This window comes from Limanda limanda, chromosome 12, assembly GCF_963576545.1.
Source record: "Limanda limanda chromosome 12, fLimLim1.1, whole genome shotgun sequence".
NCBI classification, from domain to species: Eukaryota; Metazoa; Chordata; class Actinopteri; order Pleuronectiformes; family Pleuronectidae; genus Limanda; species Limanda limanda.
The window spans coordinates 26,678,072-26,705,286 of record NC_083647.1 but is presented as its reverse complement, the minus strand read 5'-3'; the positions used below and the strand labels follow the sequence as shown (position 1 = coordinate 26,705,286).

At 43.2% G+C, this 27,215-nt stretch overlaps 1 protein-coding gene across 1 annotated transcript in view; it reads left to right on the top strand.

Moving 5' to 3' along the window:
- Nucleotides 1-27,215, top strand: part of kcnh5b (potassium voltage-gated channel, subfamily H (eag-related), member 5b) — a 102,093-nt gene that overhangs the window by 5,763 nt on the left and 69,115 nt on the right. Inside the window, exons 3-8 of the mRNA XM_061082835.1 lie at nt 224-330; nt 1,856-1,984; nt 11,756-11,871; nt 14,038-14,430; nt 24,778-24,935; nt 26,199-26,470. Coding sequence (XP_060938818.1) covers nt 224-330; nt 1,856-1,984; nt 11,756-11,871; nt 14,038-14,430; nt 24,778-24,935; nt 26,199-26,470 — 1,175 coding nt within the window. The remainder of the gene's footprint in view (nt 1-223; nt 331-1,855; nt 1,985-11,755; nt 11,872-14,037; nt 14,431-24,777; nt 24,936-26,198; nt 26,471-27,215) is intronic.

Here is a 27,215-nt window from a genome sequence, read left to right as displayed (position 1 = left end):
CTCAGACCTTTTAAGGAATAATCACAACCATTCCAGGAAGTGCAGACGATCCCAGATCCGTCACTCGCTGATCAATCTGTGCAAACGTAAAAACTTAACGGCCACTTTACGGGGAAGATTGAAAACGTCTGTGATGTACTAGAGCGGAGGGTCAGAGGTCAAATGGGTCGGGTCAGGATCGATGGCGTCTGTGTCTCACGCCGCTCGTCTCCTCCTCCTCCAGCTTCATGTACGGAGAGCTGACGGACAAGAAGAGCATCGACCAAGTCCGGGAGACGTTCGACAACTACGAGTCCAACTGCTTCGAGGTTCTGCTCTACAGGAAGAACCGTGAGTTCCTCCTCGTTAGCTTCTGACTTCCTGCTGCTCAGGGTTGGATTCGTGGATTCAGTGTTTTGTCTGTAAAAGTCTAATGTATCTGAAATAAGTGATGACATGTGTGATGTTGACATTCAGAGGTGATCTGGGACACGTGTCCACATTCTGATCAGAGGGAACTTGTCCTCTGATCTGCTCCAGTTTCATAACCACAGTGTTTCTACTCACTTTCACATTCTCTGATTTATTTTTGGCAACAACATCAACATTGAGCAACACACATCGATTTCCTTTTTTCTTTTTACTATTTCAAATGAGGACAATCTTATTTCACTGGAGAGCATTGATTAGCTCAGCCCTGCTCTCTCTCTCTCTCTCTCTCACACACACACACACACACACACACACACACACACACACACACACACTGTCTGTCACAGTCCGAACTGGCAGCATCACGTTTGATTCATGATATGGCGACATGTTAATTTGTGTATCAATATATTTGTCTTACTCTGTAAAGTAGCCTTGGGTGTAATTGTTATTAAAATAATAATAATGATTAATAATTAAGCTTGTATTGATCAGAAAATTATTCCCCATCATATGATGTCACGCATAGTGAATAAATCTCAGCCTTTAATTGGACTATGGTTAGAAATACAGTGAAGTATTGCATCATCTTTCCAACCAATACCAGTAGAGAGATGATCTGCAGCTCATTACATCGACCAATCATAAGTCTTCACGTGGCAGAATGACGTCACGTGTGAAGACGAACTATTTCATCCACAGTTAACTTTGTAAAATAAGTTGTAAAATGTATAACGACCTCATATAAATGGAAATATAGAGAACTACAACATCAACAGGTCGGAGTGGGTAGAGAGGGACGGATGCTTCTGTCCAACGTGTGGGACGAAGGGTGCAGACAGAAATGTGTCCCAATGAAATGTCCCAGTGTCTCTGAGCTAAACGCTGGAGGGACGAGCACGAGGCAGAAAGACAGAGAGAACCCAAAAGAATCAATTTCAAAATGGCTCAAATTTACTGACGAATCGGGGGAGCGAGGCCGGAGCGGAGAGCCGGGTGCAAACGAGACGGACGATGCATAGGAGAGCATGTTGTTGCTCTCCTATGCATGTTGTATTTATTGCGTTTTTATGTTTCTATGTTCATTGTTTGCACCAATAACCAGAGCAAATTCCTTGTATGTGTGAACGTACTTGGCAATAAAATACTTCTGATTCTGATGAAGTCAGGAAGTCGGGCGGAGGAAGAACAGCGAGTTCCCTGTGATGAACTTCAACTTGTTTCAGTTTGAACACGAGGAGTTTAAAACCCTGAGAGCTGCAGGATCAAGCTGTTCCTCACAGGGATCAAAATGTGGTCGAGGAATTAATTGAGCAGAATTGTCGGATGAAACTCTGCAAGGTTTTAAAGTTCTCTGTGTGGTTATAAAGTTAGGAAAGAAGAATTGAACTCTGATGAACTTCAGATAAAACTTCTAAAGACTTCTCTCCTGACGTCTTTACAGGAAGTCCCGTGTGGTTCTACATGCAAGTGGCTCCCATCAGGAACGAGAACGACAAGGTGGTTCTGTTCCTCTGCACCTTCAAGGACATCACGGTCTTCAAGCAGCCCATCGAGGACGAGAGCACCAAAGGTGAGGAGTGTCCCTCAGGAGGACAGGTTCTGCTGGAGGAGGACAGGTTCTGGAGGACAGGTCAGTGGACGTGAGGAGACGTGTGGACCTGAAGCAGCTGCTGGGTTCGAGAAGCTGAGTCTCTGAGTTGTGTGTTGTTGTCGTCGTTAGTTTCCTGGTTTGTTTTTGGACGGTAGAGATCAGAGGAGGAGATGAACCAGAGGAGTTCAGGGCTGATGCCTCCGTGTGGAAGGTTTCTTCATCCTCCTGCAGCCTCTTCCTCTTCCTCTTCCTCTTCCTCTTCCTCTTCCTCTTCCTCTTCCTCTCCTCCCTCGCCGTCCTCTTCACCTTCTTCATCCTCTCCCTGCTGTCTTCTTCCTCCACTTGTCTCTCTCCTCTTCTCTTCTTGTCCTCGTGCTGTTTTGTTGTGCGTTTGTCTTCTCCTTCCTCCTTCACTATCATTTATCTTCTGTTCCGTCCTACTCTCTTTCTCTCACTCTCACTTCTTCCACCTTCTTCTCCTTCTTGTCCTTCTTGCCATCTCCTTTTATTTCATCCTTATCGATTCTCCCGCCCATCTCCTTATTTAGTTTCCTTTACTTTCTCCCAAGTCATGGCTGATGCCTCCGTGTGGAAGGTTTCTTCATCCTCCTGCAGCATCCTCCTCTTCCTCTCCTCCCTCTATTTCCTTTGGTTTGATTTCCTCCCTCACCTTCCTCTTCACCTTCTCCCTGTTGTCTTCTTACTCCTCTTGTCTGTCTCCTCTTCTCTTCTTTGTCCTCTAATGTTTTGTTGTGCGTTTGTCTTCTTCTTCCTCCTTCATCCCCTCGTTCACCTTTCATCCTTCGTTCATGTTTCATGTTTATCTTCTGTTCCATCTTCCTCCCTTTCTCTCACTCTCAATTCTTCCACCTTCTTCCACCTTCTTCTCCTTCTTGTCCTCTCCTTTATTTCCTTTGGTTTGATTCCCTCCCTCACCTTCCTCTTCACCTTTTTCATCCTCTCCCTGTTGTCTCCTTCCTCCACTTGTCTTCCTCCTCTTCTCTTCTTGTCCTCCTGCTGTTTTGTTGTGCGTTTGTCTTTTTCTTCCTCCTTCACCTTTTCATCCTTCGTTTCTTTTCACAAATTCTTACTTGTTGTTTATCTTCGGTCCTGTCTTTGTCTCTTTCTCTCACTCTCACTCTCACTTCTTCCACCTTCTTCTCCTTCTTGTCCTCTCCTTCATTTCCTTTGGATGGATTTCCTCCCTCACCTTCTTCATCTTCCCCACTCTTCTCTTCTTGTCCTCGTGCTGTTTTGTTGTGCGTTTGTCTTTTTCTTCCTCCTTCATCCCCTCGTTCACCTTTCATCCTTCGTTCATGTTTCATGTTTATCTTCTGTTCCATCTTCCTCCCTTTCTCTCACACTCACTTCTTCCACCTTCTTCTCCTTCTTGTCCTCTCCTTTATTTCCTTTGGTTGGATTCCCTCCCTCACCTTCCTCTTCACCTTCTTCATCTTCTCCCTGTTGTCTTCTTCCTCCACTCTTCCTCTTCCTCCTCTTCTCTTCTTGTCCTCCTGCTGTTTTGTCGTGCGTTTGTCTTCTTCTTCCTCCTTCACCTTTTCATCCTTCGTTTCTTTTCACAGATTCTTACTTGTTGTTTATCTTCTGTCCTGTCTTCCTCTCTTTCTCTCACTCTCACTCTATCTTCTTCCACCTTCTTCTCCTTCTTGTCCTCTCCTTCATTTCCTTTGGTTTGATTTCCTCCCTCACCTTCCTCTTCACCTTCTCCATCTTCTCCCTGTTGTCTTCTTCCTCTTCCTCCTCTTCTCTTCTTGTCCTCGTGCTGTTTTGTTGTGCGTTTGTCTTTTTCTTCCTCCTTCATCCCCTCGTTCACCTTTTCATCCTTCGTTTCATCTTTCATGTTTTCACAGATTTGTACTTGTGGTCGTCCTCCTCTCTTTCTCTCACTCTCACTTCTTCCACCTTCTCCTTCTTCTCCTCCTTGTCCTCTCCTTTCTTTCCTCCTCATTGATTCTCCCGTCCATCTCCTTTCTTTGTTTCCTTTCCTTTCTCCCATGTTCTCTCCGTCCCAGTCTCTCGACACCTGTCCTTCCTACACACCTCTCTGTGCTGACGGATGAGAACGTGTCGAGCTGTCGGGTTGCGTTCGGGGGGGTTTGTCGGGGGGGGGGGTTGCCGGGGATCATGGGAGATGTGTGTGGCGGCGGCGTCCTCTGCTCCCTGACTGATGCACAGTGTCAGCTTCCTGCCCTCGGAGCCGCTGGCGGCGTCGCTGAGTGGGCGTGTTTGCCCTTTGACAAGGAACCCCCACCCTACTCCCACACACACACACACACACACACACACACACACACACACACTCACACTCACAGATGTAAACATGTTGTCGTGTAGTGTTAACTCGTCCATCAGCGACACATGAAGAACAGGTTGAACATGAAGTCAGAGATCGGAGCTGAAACTGTTTCATCATCGAGTCGACGTCGAACCTTTTCATAAAAATGATTTCCTCATTTCGAAAGGTGTTTAAATAATCTCTCAAACAACAATATTTCATTTTTAATGCATCTTCTCTTGCTTTTTTTCATTTTTACTCGAGTCCGTTGTGAAAATCTCACACAATCACAGTAAAAATCTTGTTATGTAATAAAAGAAAAGTCGTAATATTAGGAGAATAAAGAAAATGAAGGAAATGAGCAACAACTTGTAAAAGTACAAACAGATATTTTCTGTGAGAATCTTAAGATATAAGTGTCCTGATATCCTAATGTTGCATCATCCAGTCGAACCTTTTAAAAAAAATTATTCCTCATTTTGAAAGGTGTTTAAATAATCTGTAAAACAACTGGAAAACCAAAAGTTAACTGCCTTGTTAAAAACATAACATAATGCGGATCGGCCAGACTTCGTTAAGACAGAATCTCCTTGGCAACAAGACTGCACTTTGTTTTGGGGTGGGGGGAGGGGCATGTGGTGAAAAAATTTCTTATTTTCACCACAGGCTCCTCCTCTTCCTGTGATGGTGAAGTGTGTCACCAGGCGAGCACAGGACACGGTTTACACACTTGTGTAGATTCAACACGTTTCTTTTCACTGATGTTTTTCAGTATTTGAAATCGACTCTTTGTTCTCGTCCCAGTTCCCGAGGTGTGAAGTCGTTGTTCACGTGTATTAAATGTTTCAGAGCATTTCAACAAGACACGACTTTACATCATCTGCGTGATAACACAGAGCAAAGAACAGGTGGGATGAGGTGGATAAATAATTTAAAATGTTAATCGCGACAACGTGTGAGAGAGAAATGTGCTAAACTAACATGTGGCAGGTTCACATTAGAAGATTCTATTAGAGCCGGTTGTAAAACGTCTCCGTCTTTCCGACTGGAGGCGGAGTTCCTGTAAATGATTTGTCTGGATTAAATCTCTCAGACGATCCGACAGCACGTGAACTCGCAGTGAATCATTTGCTGTGTCTGTCAGCAGCAGAAGTGAAAGCTGAACAGGAGTCGGGTCAGAGAAGTGGAAGCTGTGGGGTTGTTCTCTTCAGCGTTTGCTTCGTCAGCATCTGGAAACGCTTCCCAGATGTCGTGACCTCAGCCTCAGGCTCCTCCCACACCTTCAATCCACCATGTTTCATCCGTACAGTTGTAGTTTGCCTTTGTCAATAAGCAGTGGGTTGATAAGAAGCAATAAAGGACAAGATGAGAATAAGAAAACGACTTTGAACCCTGAAAGAAGCACAAAGGAGCATCAGTGCAAACCATAGAGGAAACAGTGTGTTGTTGTTGTTTCTGCTCGTCGCACAAAGCAACACACAAACTGTGACGTCATCGTTTCCTTTGAAAACCTGCAGCCTCTTTGACTTCAGTGACTTTCCTGAAGCTGTTTTGTGGACGAGAGGCTCAAATATGTCATGTTTGCTTGAATAAATATCCAGATGTTTCGTGAGGAGCACTAAGAAAATTACATCACATATAATCAACTTCCGCAGAAATAGAGCGGCTGGTAAAGGATGTGATGGTTTTGGTCATAAATAATAAGACGTGTGAGTCGTGAGCTGCAGCTGTTGTGTTCAACGCAGACTGTAAATCAACCTTTTGTGTGACATGTTAATGAACCTCTGGAGTTAATGCAACCAAACATCTGTGTCCATGTGATAACAACCACACACACACACTCCGGATTGTGAGTTTATCAAATACATTTAACAAATAACCGGATTAAACAACGCGACTAAAACCCCGATGCAGTAATAAGTACGGATCAATAAGTAACAGGATCATTGTGATATTAAGAGTTTGATTCTCTCCATCGCAGCAGAGACGCACTTCAAACCAAACTGATTAAAGATCAGAGGAGTGAGATGTCTGTCCGTCTTCTGACTAGAGGACAAACCTCTGTCTCCTGCAGTTCGTCCTCGGAGTCGAGCTGCAGATGAGAATCTCCGTCCAGGATCCTCCGTGGTGCTGGTACCAGTTCTTCTCCTGCTGCTATTTTTAGCTCGGCCCTTTTGCTCTTTTTTTTTGTGTGTATTGAAACTCCCAGTTCCTTTGTGCTGGAGTCTGATGAACACACAGCGATGCTTCTACAGGGGGGGGGGGGGGGGCGGCAGCAGGAGCCGTGTTATTAACAGTGAGAAAAACGTGTTTACTCCTCCTGCAGCTTCTATGTTTCACAGAAGTGCCACCGAGACACATTCCTCCATTTGAACCTCCTGATGAAAGTGGTCCCGGGTTTTATTGTTCCTGAACACATTGTGGCATTGTTCTCCTGTATAATGCATGCATGCTGTAAGAGTGAATTATGCAGCCAGTGTACGGCCAGTATAGAACGAGCACTCGAAACCTCTGCTTAGGTAGAAGGAATAATACCACATGACAAGTCGAAGCCCTGGAGGAGAATGTTCTCACACAGGTCGTCGAGCCGCGACCTCCGTGCTCCTCGAGGACCGGAAACAAAGATGGACGACAGGTCTCCACTCTGCACAAAAAACAGGCTCCAGATTCGACATCTTGTACTTTTGACGTCTTTTGTAGTCTTCGACGTCCATTGATGAGTCGGCCTCAGAGTTTCACACAGTTTTCACATCATCAAATAACTAATTATGAACCAAACTTATCAGAAATCATGAACCCTCTGCTGGAGGAATGGATGAAATCTTCATTAATGACTTAATGAGTTTTGATCGGCTCCGGGCTCTGATTGGCTGCGATGGAAATGTGTCATTTGGCGAGATGGCGTCGAACTTGATGGTTAACTCGTCGTCTCCCTTTACTTGTGTTTTAAAAAACCTAATAATTTTGCTGTAACCACCCACAGCCCACGACATAACAGTAACTACAGCTGTTCGATAAAATCAGCAGTGTGTGAAGACATAACTGAGGAATCCTTCTCGCCGTGTTTATCTTTCCAAGTGCGTCAGTGCTTGAGCGGCGGCGAGCTAACTGACAGTCGCTCTCTGGGGCGCTCGTGACTCTCGGCTGTTTGCGATCCAGATTCCACTGTGAGCTGCAGAAGCTCCAGCGCAGCACTTCTCCTCCGGGGAAGGAAGTGGAGGAAGAAGAAGAAACCCTCCAGTTTGCTCTCAGAGCAGCGAGCAGTGGTGGGAAGTAACGAAGTAGAAGTACTTTGTTACTCTACTTAAGTAGATTTTTCACATATCTGTACTTTACTTGAGTACTTCTTTTCCTGACGACTTTTTACTTTTACTCGTTACATTTGAACAATAATATGTGTACTTTCTACTTCTTACATTCTCAAACTGGCTCGTTACTTGAGCAGCGGAGGTTGGCGCAGCTCTCTCTCTCTCTCTCTCTCTCTCTCTCTCTCTCTCTCTCTCTCTCTCTCTCTCTCACTCTCTCTCACTCTCTCTCATCTAGGGTTCAAAATTTGTAAAATTATACATTACATACATTATATTCATAGCGTTGTTATAATTTTTCAGTCAGTTGAGATAAATCTTGAGGAGAAACATTTTGGGTTGTTTTGTGTCTGTATAGGACTACTATAAAAAGCACTTTGTACTTTTAATTGTGGTACTTGTACTTTTACTTTTGATACTTAAGTACATTTCAACACCAGATACTTTTGATACTTAAGTACTTTTAATATGAGCTACTTTAAGACTTTTACTCAAGTCATTTTCTGACGGGTGACTTCTACTTTTACCGAAGTCACTTTCAGGTAAGATATCTGTACTTTTACTCAAGTATGGCTTTCAAGTACTTTGTACACCACTGGCAGCGAGCCTTGTTATCTGTGGCTGCACACTGTCAGTGTTATCGTATAGAACATCACAGGAAAGGGTCCGGAGATCAAGACGCACAATAAGTTACACAACAGCCTCTGTGCAGCGGCGTCCTCGAGGGGAGGCGAGCGCCCGGAGGAAACTGAACACACGATGTGGTGAAGTTCATCCAACGTCCTGGTGCCGAGTTGAGAAGTCAGGAGTTGAATTTGCCTCCATTTGAACAGGGAATGAAAAGGGCCCGGGCTGGGGGTTAAAAGCTATTTCAAAATCCACATTTTATTTGTAATGGTCCCGACAAAAAAGCGAGAGTTTCTATTAACTCAGACTCACTGACTTCCAGCTGAGACACAGGAAGTTTCATCTTCTGTGTTTGAGTTTTTAATCTGATGAGGATATGAAACCAAAGACAGGAAAGAAGAATCGAACATCATCATTTCTCATTAAGATCGTTCCGCCTTCCTTCTGCATAATAATAACAATAATAATAATTATTTATACTTTATGTTGAAAAGTGCTACACAAAAAGGAAATGAGGTAGAATAGGTTTAAATAAGGAAGTCATAAATAATAATGGTAACAATAATAATGGAGATAAAGAACAAGGCAGCTCAAGTAAATTCAGGAACTTTCCTTCTGAAGAAAATTTGTTATGTTTACTTGAAGAAGTTTTTAATGAACACTAGATTTAAAACCAAGATTTAATAGTTTTATATATACTATTGTTTATTTATCAATAGCAATGAGAAGGAAAATACACTTACTTCACTTACTTCACTCAGAGTACGTGTGAGAATGTCAGATACTGAAATGCTGAGAATATGAAACACATCCTACAAATCCTACATTTCTCATTAAGGTCGTTCAGCTTTCCTTCGGCGTAATAATTACAATAATGATAACTATTTATACTTTATGTTGAAAAGTGCTACACAGAAAGGAAGTGAGGTAGAATAGGTTTAAATAAGGAAGTCATAAATAATAATAATGGAGATAAAGAACAAGGCAGCTCAAGTAAATTCAGGAACTTTCCTTCTGAAGAAAGTTTGTTATGTTAACTTGAAGAAGTCTTTAATGAACAATGCATTCACAACAAAGATTTAATAGTTTTATATATAATATTGTTTATCAATAGCAATGAGAAGGAAAATACACTTACTTCACTTACTTCACTCAGAGTACGTGTTCAGCTTTCCTTCTGCGTAATAATAACAATTATAATAACTATTTATACTTTATGTTGGAAAGTGTTACACAAAAAGGAAGTGAGGTAGAATATGTTTAAATAAGGAAGTCATAAATAATAATGGTAACAATAATAATGGAGATAAAGAACAAGGCAGCTCAAGTAAATTCAGGAACTTTCCTTCTGAAGAAAGTTTGTTATGTTAACTTGAAGAAGTTTTTAATGAACAATACATTTAAAACCAAGATTTAATAGTTTAATATATACTATTGTTTATTTATCAATAGCAATGAGAAGGAAAATACACTTACTTCACTTACTTCACTCAGAGTACGTGTGAGAATGTCAGATACTGAAATGCTGAGAATATGAAACACATCCTACAAATCCTACATTTCTCATTAAGGTCGTTCAGCTTTCCTTCTGCGTAATAATAACAATAATGATAACTATTTATACTTTATGTTGAAAAGTGCTACACAAAAAGGAAGTGAGGTAGAATAGGTTTAAATAAGGAAGTCATAAATAATAATAATGGAGATAAAGAAGAGAAGGCAGCTCAAGTAAATTCAGGAACTTTCCTTCTGAAGAAAGTTTGTTATGTTAACTTGAAGAAGTCTTTAATGAACAATACATTTATATCTCTTTTAAAACCAAGATTTAATAGTTTTATATAGAATATTGTATATTCATCAATAGCAATGAGAAGGAAAATACACTTACTTCACTTACTTCACTCAGAGTGGGTGTAAGAATGTCAGATACTGAAATGCTGAGAATATGAAACACATCCTACAAATCCTACATTTCTCATTAAGGTCGTTCAGCTTTCCTTCTGCGTAATAATAACAATAATAATAACTATTTATACTTTATGTTGGAAAGTGCTACACAAAAAGGAAGTGAGGTAGAATAGATTTTAATACGGAAGTCATAAATAATAATGTAACAATAATAATGGAGATAAAGAACAAGGCAGCTCAAGTAAATTCAGGAACTTTCCTTCTGAGGAAAGTTTGTTATGTTAATTTGAAGAAGTCTTTAATGAACAATACATTTATATCTCTTTTAAAACCAAGATTTAATAGTTTTATATAGAATATTGTATATTCATCAATAGCAATGAGAAGGAAAATACACTTACTTCACTCAAAGTACGTGTGAAAACGTCAGATACTGAAATGCTGAGAATATGAAACACATCCTACAAATCCTACATTTCTCATTAAGGTCGTTCAGCTTTCCTTCTGCGTAATAATAACAATAATAATAACTATTTATACTTTATGTTGTAAAGTGTTACACAAAAAGGAAATGAGGTAGAATAGGTTTAAATAAGGAAGTCATAAATAATAATGGTAACAATAATAATGGAGATAAAGAACAAGGCAGCTCAAGTAAATTCAGGAACTTTCCTTCTGAAGCAAGTTTGTTATGTTAACTTGAAGAAGTTTTTAATGAACACTAGATTTAAAACCAAGATTTAATAGTTTTATATATACTATTGTTTATTTATCAATAGCAATGAGAAGGAAAATACACTTACTTCACTCATAGTACGTGTGAGAATGTCAGATACTGAAATGCTGAGAATATGAAACACATCCTACAAATAAGAGGATTTAACCAACGTGATTAAAAACCAGATGCAGAAATAATTAAAATGACATCTGTTGTTTTAATGTTGTTTAAAATGGTTTGATTATGAAATGGCTCCAATTAAGACTCAATCCAAGCTGTTGACGAGCTTCCTGGTTCTTAGATTTAATTCTCCTCCATCACTTAGCGATGATTTTATAAACCAGAGCCAAGTGAAGCGAAAACACCTTGATCGCCCCCTGCTGGCGGCCTGCAGTCTGCGTCATAAACAGTCTCGAACTGAGTGCAAGATGGCAAGATTTGTGTTTCAGGATCGCTTCACCTCTTTCATCTTCCTCATGTGAAGCTGGAACCAAACAGAAACCCACCAGTGAGCCCAGCTGACTCATGGTGACTTTGTGAACATTAGTATTCAACTGGTGAAAGTCTGTAAACACAAACTGGGACACGGGTAGAAAAAAGGACAACTCCTTCCTCAGACTGTGGTTTTCATCCCATTTATTAAAAGCACATATGCTGAGTTTCACTGCCGTTGATCCCCGGGAGGAGACTTTGTCCTTCAGCCTCTTCGTAGAGGTCGCAGGTCGCTGGACGTCCGCGGGACTCGAACCCCGAAGCCGTCGGTTTATCACTCGTGTTCCAGGACGCTCGGAGCTCCGGGCTCCTGCTGCGTTCACCTCATGTCGGGCTGCACTGTAAATCCACGAGTCAGTTCCTGTTTCTGTTCCTGATCCCTGATGGATGTGTGATCTCTGCAGGATGGACCAAGTTCGCCCGGCTGACCCGAGCGCTGACCAACAACCGCAACACGCTGCAGCAGCTGGCGCCCATCAGCCACCACGAGGTCAGCCACAAGCAGTCCAGACTGGTGGAGGTGAGCAGGAGCACACACACACACACACACACACAGACACACACACACACACACAGGGAACAACTCCCATGATCCCTCACTGCTCCACACTGTCATCAGACTCTTGCTGTTGAAGTTCTGTTTGAAAAGGCCTTAGATTTAATTTGTTTTTAGCTAAGAGACACTTAAGACTCCTCCACGTCCTTTGATTATTTCTGCACAAATGGAGCCTCATACAAAACATGATCCACATTCATCAGCGTTAAAGCAGCAGCACAGACTCATGGAGGCCACAACACGTAGTTTCTCTCTCGTCCTCAATACGTCCGTCCTCCACTCTCTCGCTCCCCGGGATCCTCTCTCCGCTCCCTGGACTGCAGGAGGCCATTAACGTTGCATGCTGGGTAGAGGGGACTGGGAGCCGTGGACACTCTGAATGATTGTGACGGCTGCTCGGAATTTAGAAAATGGGTTTCTGGGTGCAGGAGACGTGGACTCGTCCTCGCCTCACACCTGTTTTATTCATGAAGGTTTAAGTGCCTCGTTTCATCTCGAATTCAGAATTAGTTTTTGTCGTGAGTTTGGTCGCAGGAATCGAGGGAGGAGTCAGTGAAAAGAGAGAGGGAGAGGAACAAGCAAAGAGAGAGAGAGAGGGTTGAAGAAGAGAGGAAAGAGAACGAAATGGATTAAGTGAGGAAGCAGGAGGAAAGAAGTGTTAATGTGAGGAAGAAAGGAAGGAGAGGAGAGAAGGGGAGGAGCCTGTTATGATTCACAAACTGTAAACTGGAAGCTTGTTGACGTTCATGTGGAGGAAATCCATGTTTAATACTTTCACACACGCTTCACGTCACCGTCTGGAACAGTTGCTTCTGACGTCTCTATGCAATTAGGCAAAAGCTGCTGGACAGATTAACATGAAACCTGGTGGAAGGTTATGAGTTATGAGTTATGAAGTTATGAGTTATGAGGTTATGAGTTATGAAGTTATGAGGTTATGAGTTGTGAGTAGGGTTGCAAAGGGGTGGAAAGTTTCCGGTAAATTTCCGGAAACTTTCCGGAAACTTTCCATGGGAAGTTAAGCTCGGGAATTTGGGGAATTTTGAAAAAAAAAATTAAAAATAAAAAAATACACAAATTAAAAGCTGAGCAATAAAAACATCATTCAAAACTCTATTTTAAAGATGTATGGAACGTTGAGTTTCAACCCTCCACTGGTCATTCTTCCATCACATGCACAGATAACTCCCAGCATGCTTCACTCTACAGCAGGGCTATTGAGGCCTGCTGTAGAGTGCAGGACTAGTCAGGTAAGTTTCCATGATATTACTGGGAAAATATATTATCATGCTGATTGAGGATTGTTCATCTGTTCATCTAGCCTATTTCCATTCATTTATCCATCAATTGTCAAATATGTTTACAGACGATTCCAATAGTTTGGCTAACTATTTATATCTCTGGCATTGCATTAGTGTTTTTTTACAAACTTTGTTCTCATCTTATTCTACAGAACAATGCCACGTGCACTATCTCATGTGTGGAGACATTTCACCCCAAACAATGTGGCTAAAATCAGCCTATAACAACACAAAATGTTTATATTTATGTCTGTATATGACAAGGTAAATACATGTTAGTATAAATTATCCACAAAATTTCCAATTTATTCCCGTTAATTCCCGTATATTCCCGTATATTCCCGTTAATTCCCGTTAATTCCCGTTAATTCCCGTTAATTCCCATGGAAAGTTTCCAACTTTGAATATTCGCGGAATTTTGCAACCCTAGTTGTGAGATTATGAGTTATGAGGTTATGAGTGAGGGGAACGTGCACCTTTACCAACTACACTCTCAGGCGCAACAGTTCAAAGTTCTTGTGTGAGAGAGAGAGAACTTCATTATGAGCTCTGACTGTCTGCGTGGACGGTAACAACTTTATGGACGATACACAAGCATGCAGCAAATAGTGACGCACACAGTTACACAATGCAGCAAGGGGCCAAAACACCAAGTGAGAGATCTCGTATGTTTTTTAACAATAAGTGCAACAACCTTTGTGGGGTTTATTGTGCACAAATTGAAGTGCATCATATTTCTAGTCGTACATTAATAGTGAACTTTAACTCTCGTGATCTTGGTAAAAGAAAACAAACAAAGTGAGTCTTTACCTCTGTGTCTCGTCTCCAGGTGCTGCAGCTCAACTCGGACATCCTCCCTCAGTACAAGCAGGAGGCTCCGAAGACCCCCCCCCACATCATCCTTCACTACTGCACCTTCAAGACCACGTGGGACTGGGTCATCCTCATCCTCACCTTCTACACGGCCATCATGGTTCCCTACAACGTCTCCTTCAAGACCAAGCAGAACAACATCGTGTGGCTGGTGCTGGACAGCGTGGTGGACGTGATCTTCCTGGTGGACATCGTGCTGAACTTCCACACCACCTTCGTGGGGCCCGGTGGAGAAGTCATCTCCGACCCCAAGCTCATCCGCATGAACTACCTGAAGACCTGGTTCGTCATCGACCTGCTGTCCTGCCTGCCCTATGACATCATCAACGCCTTCGAGAACGTGGATGAGGTACGTTGGCGTTTGGGACGTTTTTCTCGGTTGTGAGACGAAGGTGAAAATGCTCAAAAGGGGAAGTGACGAGGATTTTAACACATTCGGAGGAAACTCTCAGCGAACTCTCCTGTGTCTCAAGGTTAAAAGGTTTACACAACCTGTGAAGTGTCGGCGCTTAAACTAGATTAACAGACATTGTGTTGCCTTTATTTTGTGTTAATACATTTCCTGTATTATCACAAAATCCTTCGTCATCATTTTATCATTAAATATTAGCGATTTTACATAAATTATGATATAAAAACATACAGATGAGGGAGTGAAGAGAAGTTTTCACATCTGAGATAACGAGTAGAAACAGCAGCAGCAGCTTAAACTATCACGTCTGCGTGGATGGTAAAAACTCTACGGAACCAAAATGTTCCTTTGTCTCAAAGTTAACAGGTTAACTCAGCCTGTGAAGTGTCGGTGCTTAAACTAGGTTAACAGACATTGTGTAGCTTATATTTTGTGTTGGTATATTTCCTGTATTTTCACAAATCCTGCATCGTGATTTTATTATTAAATATTACCGATTTTACATAAATTATGATATAAAAACATACAGATGAGGAAGTGAAGAGAAGTTTTCACATCTGAGAGAACTACTTCTTCCCGCTCACGAGTAGAAACAGCAGCAGCAGCTTAAACTATCACGTCTGCGTGGATGGTAAAAACTCTACGGAACCAAAATGTTCCTTTGTCTCAAAGTTAACAGGTTAACTCAGCCTGTGAAGTGTCGGTGCTTAAACTAGGTTAACAGACATTGTGTAGCTTATATTTTGTGTTGGTATATTTCCTGTATTTTCACAAATCCTGCATCGTGATTTTATTATTAAATATTACCGATTTTACATAAATTATGATATAAAAACATACAGATGAGGAAGTGAAGAGAAGTTTTCACATCTGAGAGAACTACTTCTTCCCGCTCACGAGTAGAAACAGCAGCAGCAGCTTAAACTATCACGTCTGCGTGGATGGTAAAAACTCTACGGAACCAAAATGTTCCTTTGTCTCAAGGTTAACAGGTTAACTCAGCCTGTGAAGTGTCGGTGCTTAAACTAGATTAACAGACATTGTGTAGCTTATATTTTGTGTTGATATATTTCCTGTATTTTCACAAATCCTGCATCGTGATTTTATTATTAAATATTAGCGATTTTACATAAAAATACAGATTAGGGAGTGAGAGAGAACTGCATTGATGCCGCTCACGAGTAGAAACAGCAGCTTAAATGATCACGTCTGCGTGGATGGTAAAAACTTTATGGAACCAAAACTTTCCCAAAAATGTGAATTAAATGATGCAGGAGGAGTCTTATCTCTGGATCTGGACGTCACAGAGAAAGTAAAGCTGTATTTTACACTCGTATTTAAACCTTAACAGTTAATCCATGGTTCACATTCCAAACCACGGGGGGGTCGATCCTGACTAATGGGGTTATTTGATCCAAGGCCTTTCTGCAGCTTATAGTCATTAAGCTCATAGATTGATAACTGATAGGTCACAGTTTTTATTAGTTCTGGCTGAGACGATGGATCCTAGTTTCTGAACGTGAAGAGAGAGAACGTTTCATTCCCAGTCGGCTCCGGCTGTAACAGCTTGAAATTCATTATTGAAATCCTCCAGCAGTCGCCCCCCCGATGCCTCTGAGGTCGTGTGCATGTTTAAACATCTGCCAACAGAAGATCAAGAGCCTGATCCAGAGCCTGGTGCTGGTTCTTCAGGACACAGAGCAGGAGCTGATGGTGCAGATGGAATAAAGCTCCATCAGCTGTTGGACTTTGACACTAACAGAGGAACCAGGTGTTTTTTCTGTGAATCCTAAATAACTCTGGTGTCTAATTAGTCTGAGAAAATACTGCTTAGGATAAATCTGCCCTTTTGGATTTGTGGGTGATTTTCCTTAATGAGACAAACTGGTTCGGAATCATTTTCACGGCTGTTTACACTCGTCAGATCTCAGGAGTCATATCAATAAGCCTCGGGTCCATGAGAGCTGATTTTCCACTTGGTTTCCTGCTGAATTAATTAGACCTGAGTGTGTGTGGGTGTGTGTGTGTGTTTGTGTGTCTGTCTGTGTGTGTGTGTGGGAGGGGGGTGGGACAACAAGTGATATCTGCTATTGTTGGACTCCAGCGTTTCTCTGTTTGTTCACGTTTCAGTGTTTAATCTGAGTGGGCGTGTTTTTCTCTGTTTGTGGAAATCACACTTCACATGCACGAGAACACACACAGACATTTTGTGGGTGTGTGTGTGTGTGTGTGTGTGTGTTCACGTGCATTGCGGTGTATGTGTGTCTTTAAGTTGTATTAATAGTGAAACCAGTATTTAAACTGCCAGCCGCTGAGTTTTCAACATCTTTTCGCTTCTCGTGCCAGAAGCTGATCCCACACCTCCCTCCGGTTATTCTTGTCTGGAAACACATCTCCACCAACACAACAACTCTGACACACAAACTGGGAAGGTTGGATAAAGGAACTGGTAACAAGCAGATTTAAACATTTGAAGGATTATTCTCCCAGCGACCGATGAAAAGCCAGTTTATAAATCTCCTGTAACATCATGAAGTCACTGCTTTCCACATTTGGTTCTTAGGTTTCATACTTTGTGTTTTATTCCTTCTGCCACAGAGTTGTCGTTGTAGTTTGTTGTTCAACAGGATTACACAAAAACTGTTGTACCTATTTTCCAGAAACTTGGCGGCAGGGTGAGGTAATGGTCCAGGAATCGTGTTTCCACTTTCTTTTAGATTGTGTGTTGGCCTTGATGAAGCTATTTGTTGAATTGTTTCTTTCCTTTCGCCAACTCTGCCTGGTTTCTTTTATGCAATAACCGTTGTACCTATTATCCAGATCCAGGAATCGTGTTTCCACTTTCTTTAAGATTGTGCGTTTGCCTTGATGAGTCTATTTGCTCTTCTAGTATAACTTTAAGTATTTGATGATTTGCTTGTTCCCTTCGACGACTCTGCCTGGTTTCTTTTATTTATATGTCTCGAGTGGATTCATGAAGTTGATCCTATTGAGGACCAGACGCTGGCTGAGAGAGACGAGGAATTCTTGGACATTTTCACCGACTTTTCTCTGGATTGATTGATTTGATTGAATATTTATTTAAGCCTCGGAAAACACATTGAGGGACAAGACCCTCATTTACAATGGTGCCAAGGGTACAATGAAGAGTTGATACATTGAAGAGTTAATACATTGAATAAATAAGAATGAAATAAATATGCAAATATATATATATATACAGCAATACAAGGTATAAAACAATTCGTCAATAAAATACTACGGCCAAGTCAACTAGCAGTTACAATCACTGCAGGAGAAGTCAGCTGTTCATGAGACCAGACTCCAGAACTCCCTCAATGAAACTAATGAGCACAACCTGAAAGATTTTTGGATCTCATTCCAAATGTAGGGTTCCTTATAACAGAAAGCTGTCTTCCCCAAGTTAGTGTTAACAGCTCTGGGAGCGGGTATTGTGGGTATTAATATTCCAGAACTCAGCGTAGAACCTGGTGTTTGTTGTGGTGTCTCCTCCGTCCTGCTGGTGTGTGTGTGTGTGTGTGTGTGTGTGTGTGTGGACACACACACACACACACACACACACACACACACACACACACACACACGCACACACACACGGGCTGAGAGGAAATCAATGGCACGTCCATTTCCAGCCACTGAAGTGGAGTCTCTCTTCGCCTCTTTGCTAAATTGACGTTTTTGTTGCCGCTTCCCCAGAATGATCCGTTTGGACGCTGAGAGGAAAGAGCAGAGGTTATTATGGGATGTTTACAGACTGAATTCCCCTGTTGCTGTGTCTGATGGTTGAATAGGCAGGATGTATTTTTAGTTGTGGTTTTGATGCAGGTTTGCAAAGCGTGTCGAGCCGTGCTAACATGCGTTCACACACACACACACACACATGTAGTTCTTCACGACTCGTGAGGAACGTACAACCATAAAGTCTATTCTTTAATTAACTGATCAGTGTTTGAGTTGTTATCTTTGAGCAGACACACAAAATACAGCATTAACTTTGAATCTACACATTAAATATCATTAATTTAATCCACTAATTGCGATTTGTGACAGTTTCTTCTTCTGGATTAAATATCTGTTGAATCCTGTAAAGCTGCTTTCCCAGTTTTCTACATCGTCATCGACGTTATTGTGTTTTTATTTTCCAATTTACTTCCAAACAGAATGAAAACGAGTTCCCACTGAGACGATATCAGTCTCGTCGGAGTTGGTGATGAAATATTCTGCTCATTAGCTTTTCTCATTCTGACACTTTCCAGCAAACGAGCTCTAATTAAAGCAGCAGAGAGGAAAGTGTCTCCGCTGAGCAGAGCAGCCGCAGAACCAACGAGTCGCTTTCAGTTCATTAGAGGAATTAAACGTGTCCCATCCTGAAAGTAAAGCAGCAACACAACAACTTAACAATCGTTAATGAATCCAAACACTTTCACAAAATACAGGAAAACAGCAGAGCCTTGAATTCTCTTCTTCAAACTATGCACATTATTTTAATAGTCTCTGTTATTATTCATCTTCATCCTGATGATGTTCAGCAGATTCGTTGCTTCAGTAGATTGTGTCCGAGAGAACAACAAGTCATATAAGAGCCGTTTTTATTTTAAAGTTTATGGATTGTTCTCTGTTTCTGTTCCTGGTGACATTTTGGATATTTTTTCTCATATTTGAAGGAGAGCAACACCTACTCCGAGACTCAGGTCAGCACAAAGTGATGTAACACTCTCATGAGGAGAAGAGGTGGTGTTAGGAGTCAGGGTGTGTGTGTGTGTGTGTGTGTGTGTGTGTGGGTGGAGGAGGTGTGTGTTGTGCTGGAACCTCCTGTGGATCCTGAAGCCCCCCCCCCCCCCCTGCTGTCACGGAGGAGCCCGGCGGGCCGATGGGAGTTCACAGCGGGGGGGTCTGCAGGCGCCGCGGCAGCTTCCAAAAGGTCGGATCCGGTTTGACCTTTCTGTGTGGCGTGCACGTCGCCACCGCCAAGCTGACAGAGCCGGGGGGGAGTCGGTGGGGGGGAGGGGGTGCAGTCAGGGGGGGGAGTCACACTGGGAGAGAGGGGGGGGGGGCGTCGCTGCGTCAGAGAAACTGTGAAGAAGTGACGGAGGAGTAAACAGGAGGAAGATGAAGAGACAAGAACCAGAAACACAGAGAAGAACAGATGAAGAGTTCAGATTCACGCATTTCTTAAAGCACGTCGCCCCCTACAGGTGGGACTAGGGTTGCAAAATTCCAGGAATATTCAAAGTTGGAAACTTTCCATGGGAATTAACGGGAATTAACAGGAATTAACTGGAAATGTTGTGGGTAATTTATACTAACTGTATTTACCTTGTCATATACAGACATAAATATAAACATTGTGTTTTGTCATAGGCTGATTTGAGTCCTGAGGAAACTTTGGGCACTTGACTATATGCTTCTGCATCGTTGTGTCATTCTTAACATAGGTCTTTGCACAGTATTTGCAAATGTACACAGCCTTTCCTTCTACATTGTTTGGGGTGAAATGTCTCCACACATGAGAGAGTGCACGTTGCATTGTTCTGTAGAATAAGATGAGAACAAAGTTTGTAAAAAAACACTAATGCAATGCCAGAGATATAAATAGTTAGACAAACAATTGGAATCGTCTGTAAACATATTTTAAAATTGATGGATAAATGAATGGAAATAGTCTAGATGAACAGATGAACAATCCTCAATCAGCATGCTAATATATTTCCCCAGTAATATCATGGAAACTTACCTGACTAGTCCTGCACACTACAGCAGGCCTCAATAGCCCTGCTGTAGAGTGAAGCATGCTGGGAGTTATCTGTGCATGTGATGGAAGAATGACCAGTGGAGGGTTGAAACTCAACGTTCCATACATCTTTAAAATAGAGTTTTGAATGATGTTTTTATTGCTCAGCGTTTAATTTGCGTTTTTTTTTTTTTTTTTCAAAATTCCCAAAATTCCTGAGCTAAACTTCCCATGGAAAGTTTCCGGAAAGTTTCCGGAAATTTACCGGAAACTTTCCGCCCCTTTGCAACCCTAGGTGGGACACAGGACTCACTGTGGATATATCACTCTATCAATCCGATTTCTTACTTCTTCTCTTCCTCTTCTTCTTCACCTCCTTCGCCCGCTCCTCTTTCCTCGGAGGGAGAGAAACCAGCGGAAACCGAAACTCGTGCAGGAAGATGAACGATGCTTCTCATTTGATTTTTAATATTTCCAACATTTGATATCGTGACATCCCCACCAGGAGTTTATATTTGATATCCTTCATGAATCAAACAGAAGATTATTAAAACCCAGTTTCTGCTACTTAAATATCTACAATGCTCATTATTCACTTTGACTTTGTTCATCCTCCAAACGCTGCAGGATTCACTAACTGTAATAACAGCTTTATAACATCTCCTTCTGCACTTCTGCTAAAAGCTCGACACCTTTTAAATGTTTAATGCTCCACGGGTCGAGGGGGGGGGGAGGCGTTAAGCTCCCGATGGCGTCAGGAAACACGCGATGCTGCGTCCTCGGGTTTGAGACTAATGAGAGACGCCCCCCCATTCAGTTGCTTGTGACTCCTGCCTCTACACGTGTGATGTTTCTGACTCGTCCTCTTTTCATCTCCTGTTGCTTCCTCATTTGGATCATTTACATACGAGCCGGGCAGCGTCCGAGTCCCGGGGGGGGGGGCCTTTGAAGCTGCAGGAGGGAGGGAGACCTGCATCAGAGAGAGAGGGAGAGAGAGAGAGGGAGGGAGGGAGACCTGCATCAGAGAGAGAGAGAGAGAGAGAGAGAGGGAGGAAGAGAGAGAGAGAGAGGGAGGGAGACCTGCATCAGAGAGAGAGGGAGAGAGAGGGAGGGAGGGAGGGAGACCTGCATCAGAGAGAGAGGGAGAGAGAGAGAGGGAGGGAGGGAGACCTGCATCAGAGAGAGAGAGAGAGAGAGAGAGAGAGGGAGAGAGAGAGAGAGGGAGACCTGCATCAGAGAGAGAGGGAGAGAGAGAGAGAGAGAGAGAGAGAGGGAGGGAGGGAGACCTGCATCAGAGAGAGAGAGAGAGAGAGAGAGGGAGGGAGGAAGACCTGCATCAGAGAGAGAGAGAGAGAGAGAGAGGGAGGGAGACCTGCATCAGAGAGAGAGAGAGAGAGAGAGAGAGAGAGAGAGAGAGAGAGAGAGAGAGAGAGAGAGAGAGAGAGAGAGAGAGAGAGAGAGAGAGAGAGAGAGAGGGAGGGAGACCTGCATCAGAGAGAGAGAGAGAGAGAGAGAGAGAGAGAGAGAGAGAGAGAGAGGGAGGGAGAGAGAGAGAGAGAGAGAGAGAGAGAGAGAGAGGGAGGGAGAGAGAGAGAGAGAGAGAGAGAGAGAGAGAGAGAGAGGGAGGGAGACCTTCGTCCAGTTCAGGTCAGAACCAAAAGTCTCCAGAGACGGAACAAGATGAAACTCAATATTCATTAAAACTGAGAGAATCTGTTTCTTTATATCTATTAAAAAACCGTCTCTTTGAATTCAATCAATCGGAACCAAATCACATTCTCATAGATGTTGGATCCACACCAAATCTGCACCGAAATCTAACGAGTTCCTCTCTGATGCTAATGACTTCCTTCCATCAGGTTCCATGGAAATCTGCTCCGTTGTTTACGGTGAAGAAAGTTCCAAATTATGATTCAGCACACTTAGTTACTTTACAGATTACTTGATTTTAAAAGTAACTTAGTTACTTTACAGATTACATGATTTTAAAAGTAACTTAGTTACTTTACAGATTACATGATTTTAAAAGTAACTTAGTTACTTTACAGATTACTTGATTTTAAAAGTAACTTAGTTACTTTCCAGATTACTTGATTTTAAAAGTTACTTAGTTACTTTACAGTTTACTTGATTTTAAAAGTAACTAAGTTAGATTACAAGTTACTTTATTAGTTACATTCAGCAGCTGCCGACAACACCCCCGCCGCCTCAATATAAAAATGACAACCGGTTTTGCCAACACTCACTATATTAGAGGTGCATTTTTAACAGTGATGTACACAACAACAACGTATAATGTATCTTTTAACATTTTAGGTTGAACTTAAAAACTATTTCCTGAAAAAATACATGTTTTTATAAAAATCTAATATTTTGTAACGGACTGGGTTCATGTTTATGTTTGGATTTGACGTATGTTCAGTAAAACACTGTGTTGAAGGAGTGTTCCGATATCCTGAGGGTCAGTGAAGGGGTCGGGGTGGGACATGTGACTGTTTGGACCAATAGGATGGGACTGTTGGAGAGGCCCTCATTGGCTGCTTGTGTTGGGGATCGGGGGGGGGCAATGAGGAAGTGAAGTGTTGTTGATGTGTGCGAGTGACGGAGTAAGAGCGAGAAGTGCAAATGTTTGTGTAGATGATAATATAAGTAACAAAAAGTAGACAAAATAGTAACGCACAGTGACTTGGAGGAGTAACTTTAATCTGATTACTGGTTTGGAAATAGTAACGCGTTAGATTACTTGTTACTGAAAAAAGTGGTCAGATTAGAGTAACGTGTTACTAAGTAGCGCGTTACCAGCATCACTGGTTATTACAAAACAAACGGTGGCTTTAATAGAGAATCTAGCTCCTGATGTCCGGGACCAGGACTGAACGGGTTCCTTCTGGGTCCGAGTCCCGTGGTTCCACCAGGTCTCACAGAACCTGCTCAGACGTTGTGTTGTGATCCTGTTGATTCCAGAGGATCAAAGATCAAAGTTCATTTCATCCGTGTGAGTTTAATAAAAAGCTTTGATAAGAAGCAGCTGGTTGTTCAGGAAGCTTCTCACTGATCCAGCTCCCGACAGAACTGGTCCTGATGAGTTTAACTCAGTGATTAACTGTGAATTCACCTCCAATCAGACAGGAACAGTTATTACAGATGAACTCTGATGTTCAGGCTGAAGAAACGTTCTCCACCTTCATCAAGCTGCAGCTTCCAGAGGAAACATGTAATAGCTGCTCCTCTTCCTCCTCTTCCTCCTCTTCCTCCTCTTCCTCCTCTTCCTCCTCTTCCTCCTCTTCCTCCTCTTCCTCCCCCTCTTCCTCCTCTTCCTCCTCTTTCTCCTCTTCCTCCTCCTTTTCTTCTTCCTCCTCTTCTTCCTCTTCCTCCTCTTCCTCCTCCTCTTCTTCTTCCTCCTCTTCCTCCTCTTCCTCCTCTTCCTCCTCCTCTTCCTCCTCTTCTCCTTCCTCCTCTTCCTCCTCCTCCTCTTCCTCCTCTTCCTCCTCTACCTCCTCCTCTTCTTCTTCCTCCTCCTCCTCTTCCTCCTCCTTTTCTTCTTCCTCCTCTTCTTCCTCTTCCTCCTCTTCCTCCTCCTCTTCTTCTTCCTCCTCTTCCTCCTCTTCCTCCTCTTCCTCCTCCTCTTCCTCCTCTTCTCCTTCCTCCTCTTCCTCCTCCTCCTCTTCCTCCTCCCCCTCTTCCTCCTCTTCCTCAGCAGTCTCCTGCTTCACTACATGATCTCATTCGACCTCCTGCTGACTCTCGTCTCCTCTCTCTCTCTCTTTGCTCCAAAATAAAACACTTATCCTGTTATTCTTTGTAATGTTGCTCTTCTGTGATGTTCACTCACAGTTTGCACAGTTTTGTTTCCTGCTGCTCGACGCTCGGCTCTGTTTTCTGTGGTAAAGCTGTGGATTGTGCCGACGCCCCGGGGTCTCCGCTGCTGCTGCTGCTGCTTCTGCTGCTAAATATTAGTTTATAATAAGTAAACTAAAGACATCACCATTGTTTATGTTGAGCGTCTCTCAGCTGTGTTTGGGAAGCAGGTGATGGAGAACAGGTTGTAAAGAGGCGGGCCTTCGGAGGACACGTGGTTAATGAGGCAGAGACACAGACACAGAACTGTGGTGACGAGATTCATAAATCGATTTGGTCTTTGACGATGTGTATTCGTTGGTTGTTGTTTTTGTTTTGTAGTCAAGAGAATAAAGTCATATTTGGCGACGTGTCATTTTACAAGTGGACAAGCACAGAAGAAGAATATCAGAACCTGTCGCCTGCATTAAAAAGGAGGAATGTGGAGCATCTTGTTAAGTTATACTTCAGTATAAACTATTTAATACTTTATTATCATTTTATTACAACTTTATTCTCGTAATATTACGACTATTCTGGTTATATTACCAATTTGTTCTCCTAAAGGGTTTTATTTTTGAGAAGTTCTTCAGCAGGTCCATAAAGATCCTGAATGTTTTGACTCACCAGTCTTTCTTGTCTTCCTCTTCCCTCTCTCCCTCCCTCTCTCCTCCCCCCCCCCCTGTGGCCCTCAGGGCATCAGCAGCCTGTTCAGCTCTCTGAAGGTGGTCCGCCTGCTGCGCCTGGGCCGGGTGGCACGGAAGCTGGACCACTACCTGGAGTACGGAGCCGCGGTGCTGGTGCTGCTGGTCTGTGTGTTCGGCCTGGTGGCCCACTGGCTCGCCTGCATCTGGTAAACACTTCTCCTCTCAGTTCAGAGGCATCCAGGGGCCTCCTGCTGGCTGCTGGGAGTTCACACGCTCTCCTAACTGTTCCTAATTGGTTACATATGCTAAACACTGCTCCTGCCCCCCCCCCCACACCCCCCACCCTACCGCCTGTACGTCACAGAGCATCTGCTGCTCCTCGGCGTTGTTTAGTTTCCTCCGAGTCAAACAACATCCAGTGATATGCACATCTCTCGATACCCTGTAGACAAGAAGAGAAATACTTCTTCTTCACTTTCTGTTCACAAATCCTTTGATTCATTCCTTCATTACAGATACTCGTCGACCATTAAACACAACTTCCTCCTCCTCTTCTTCCTCTTCCCCCTCTTCCTCCTCTTTCTCCTCTTCCTCCTCTTCCTCCTCTTTCTTCTCCTCTTCCTCCTCTTCCTCCTCTTCTTCTACACTTTCCGTTCACAAATCCTTTAATTCATTCCTTCATTACAGATACTCGTCGACCATTAAACACAACTTCCTCCTCCTCTTCTTCTTCCTCCTCTTCTTCCTCTTCCCCATCTTCCTCCTCTTTCTCCTCTTCCTCCTCTTCCTCTTCCTCCTCTTCCTCCTCTTCTTCCTCCTCTTCCTCCTCTTCCTCCTCTTCCTCCTCTTCCTCCTCTTCTTCCTCCTCTTCCTCATCTTCCTCCTCCTCTTCTTCTTCTTCCTCCTCTTCCTCCTCTTCCTCCTCTTCCTCCTCCTCTTCTTCTTCCTCCTCTTCCTCCTCATCCTCCTCTTCCTTCTCTTCCTCTTCCTCCTCCTCTTCCTCCTCTTCCTCCTCTTCCTCCTCTTCCTCCTCCTCTTCTTCTTCCTCCTCTTCCTCCTCTTCTTCTTCCTCCTCTTCCTCCTCTTCCTCCTCTTCCTCCTCTTCTTCTACACTTTCTGTTCACAAATCCTTTAATTCATTCCTTCATTACAGATACTCGTCGACCATTAAACACAACAGACGTGTTTCTCCTCGTACGTTTCTCCTGTAGAGCTCCGCCTCTCTTTCCACCTCCGGGAGATTATCGGAGGATTAATGCATTTCAATCTGAGAAGCAGATGAACGTGTCTGCAGATCTGTGAGCCTCATGCAAACAGACAGATCTCAGGAAGTGATGCATAAGATTAAATAAAGGGAGGATTTACTTATGCAAGGGAAAGAGAAGCAGCTCGGTGTATGTTGCACCGTTTGTCCCGGTCCCAGGGGGATGCACCACTGAAGCTCCTCCCTCTGGTCCGGTTCTCCTCAGGTACAGCATCGGAGACTACGAGGTCATCGACGAGGTCACCAACACCATCAAGACGGACAGCTGGCTCTACCAGCTCGGCCTCAGCGTCGGCTCGCCCTACCGCTACAACGCCAGCGGCTCGGGCCGGTGGGAGGGCGGGCCCGGGAAGGACTCGCTCTACATCACCTCGCTGTACTTCACCATGACCAGCCTGACCACCATCGGCTTCGGGAACATCGCGCCCACCACGGACGGAGAGAAGATCTTCTCCGTGGCCATGATGATGGTGGGATGTGAGTACCAGATAAAAGTGTAACCGCTGGTTTTGCTGTGTGACAGATTCCTGCTGGTTGTGTCTGGACAACGCTTTGTTTATGTTGTTGATGTGGTGTGAAATGGATCTGTTCCAATCAGAAGGAATCCCTCCTCTGCTGAGGCAGCTGCTCTGAGGAGAAATGCAGATTTGTGTTTTGTACATTGACGACTAAAGCAAAGTGTGTTGCTGTGTGGGAGTGTCATTACTAAAGCAGTGTTCATGATACACTTTACTCATGGGCCTCCTGGAGCTTTTGTGTTATTAGGCCTGAGGTTGTGTGATGTAGAGTCAGTTAGTTACTAAGACGTTTTCATTAATGTTGAAATATCATTTTGCATGACTCTGTCAGACTTTACATTGTTTACTGGGTGAAACGGCTGAATCTGTGCTGAGAGTCATTACCTCAGTCTGTGAGCTTATGTTGTGACCCCGGTCCTTTGGTTGGTTGACCTTTAAGCAAGATTATGCAAAAATTATGGATTTCCTACAAACCTGTGCAGACAGGTTAAGGCTCTAATCTGTGACTTGCTCGTGATCTAAAGGTTTTGAGATCCGAATGAACTGACTCACTGAAAGTACGACTCAAAAGCTGAAATGATCACAACGTGTAGAACATTTCCACCCATGCCCTCAAAGCACAGTCCAGAAGAACCAGACCTGGTTCCACCGGCGGCTCCACTGGTTCTAAAAGGACCAGTGGAGCTCAGCATGCAGACTGGGAT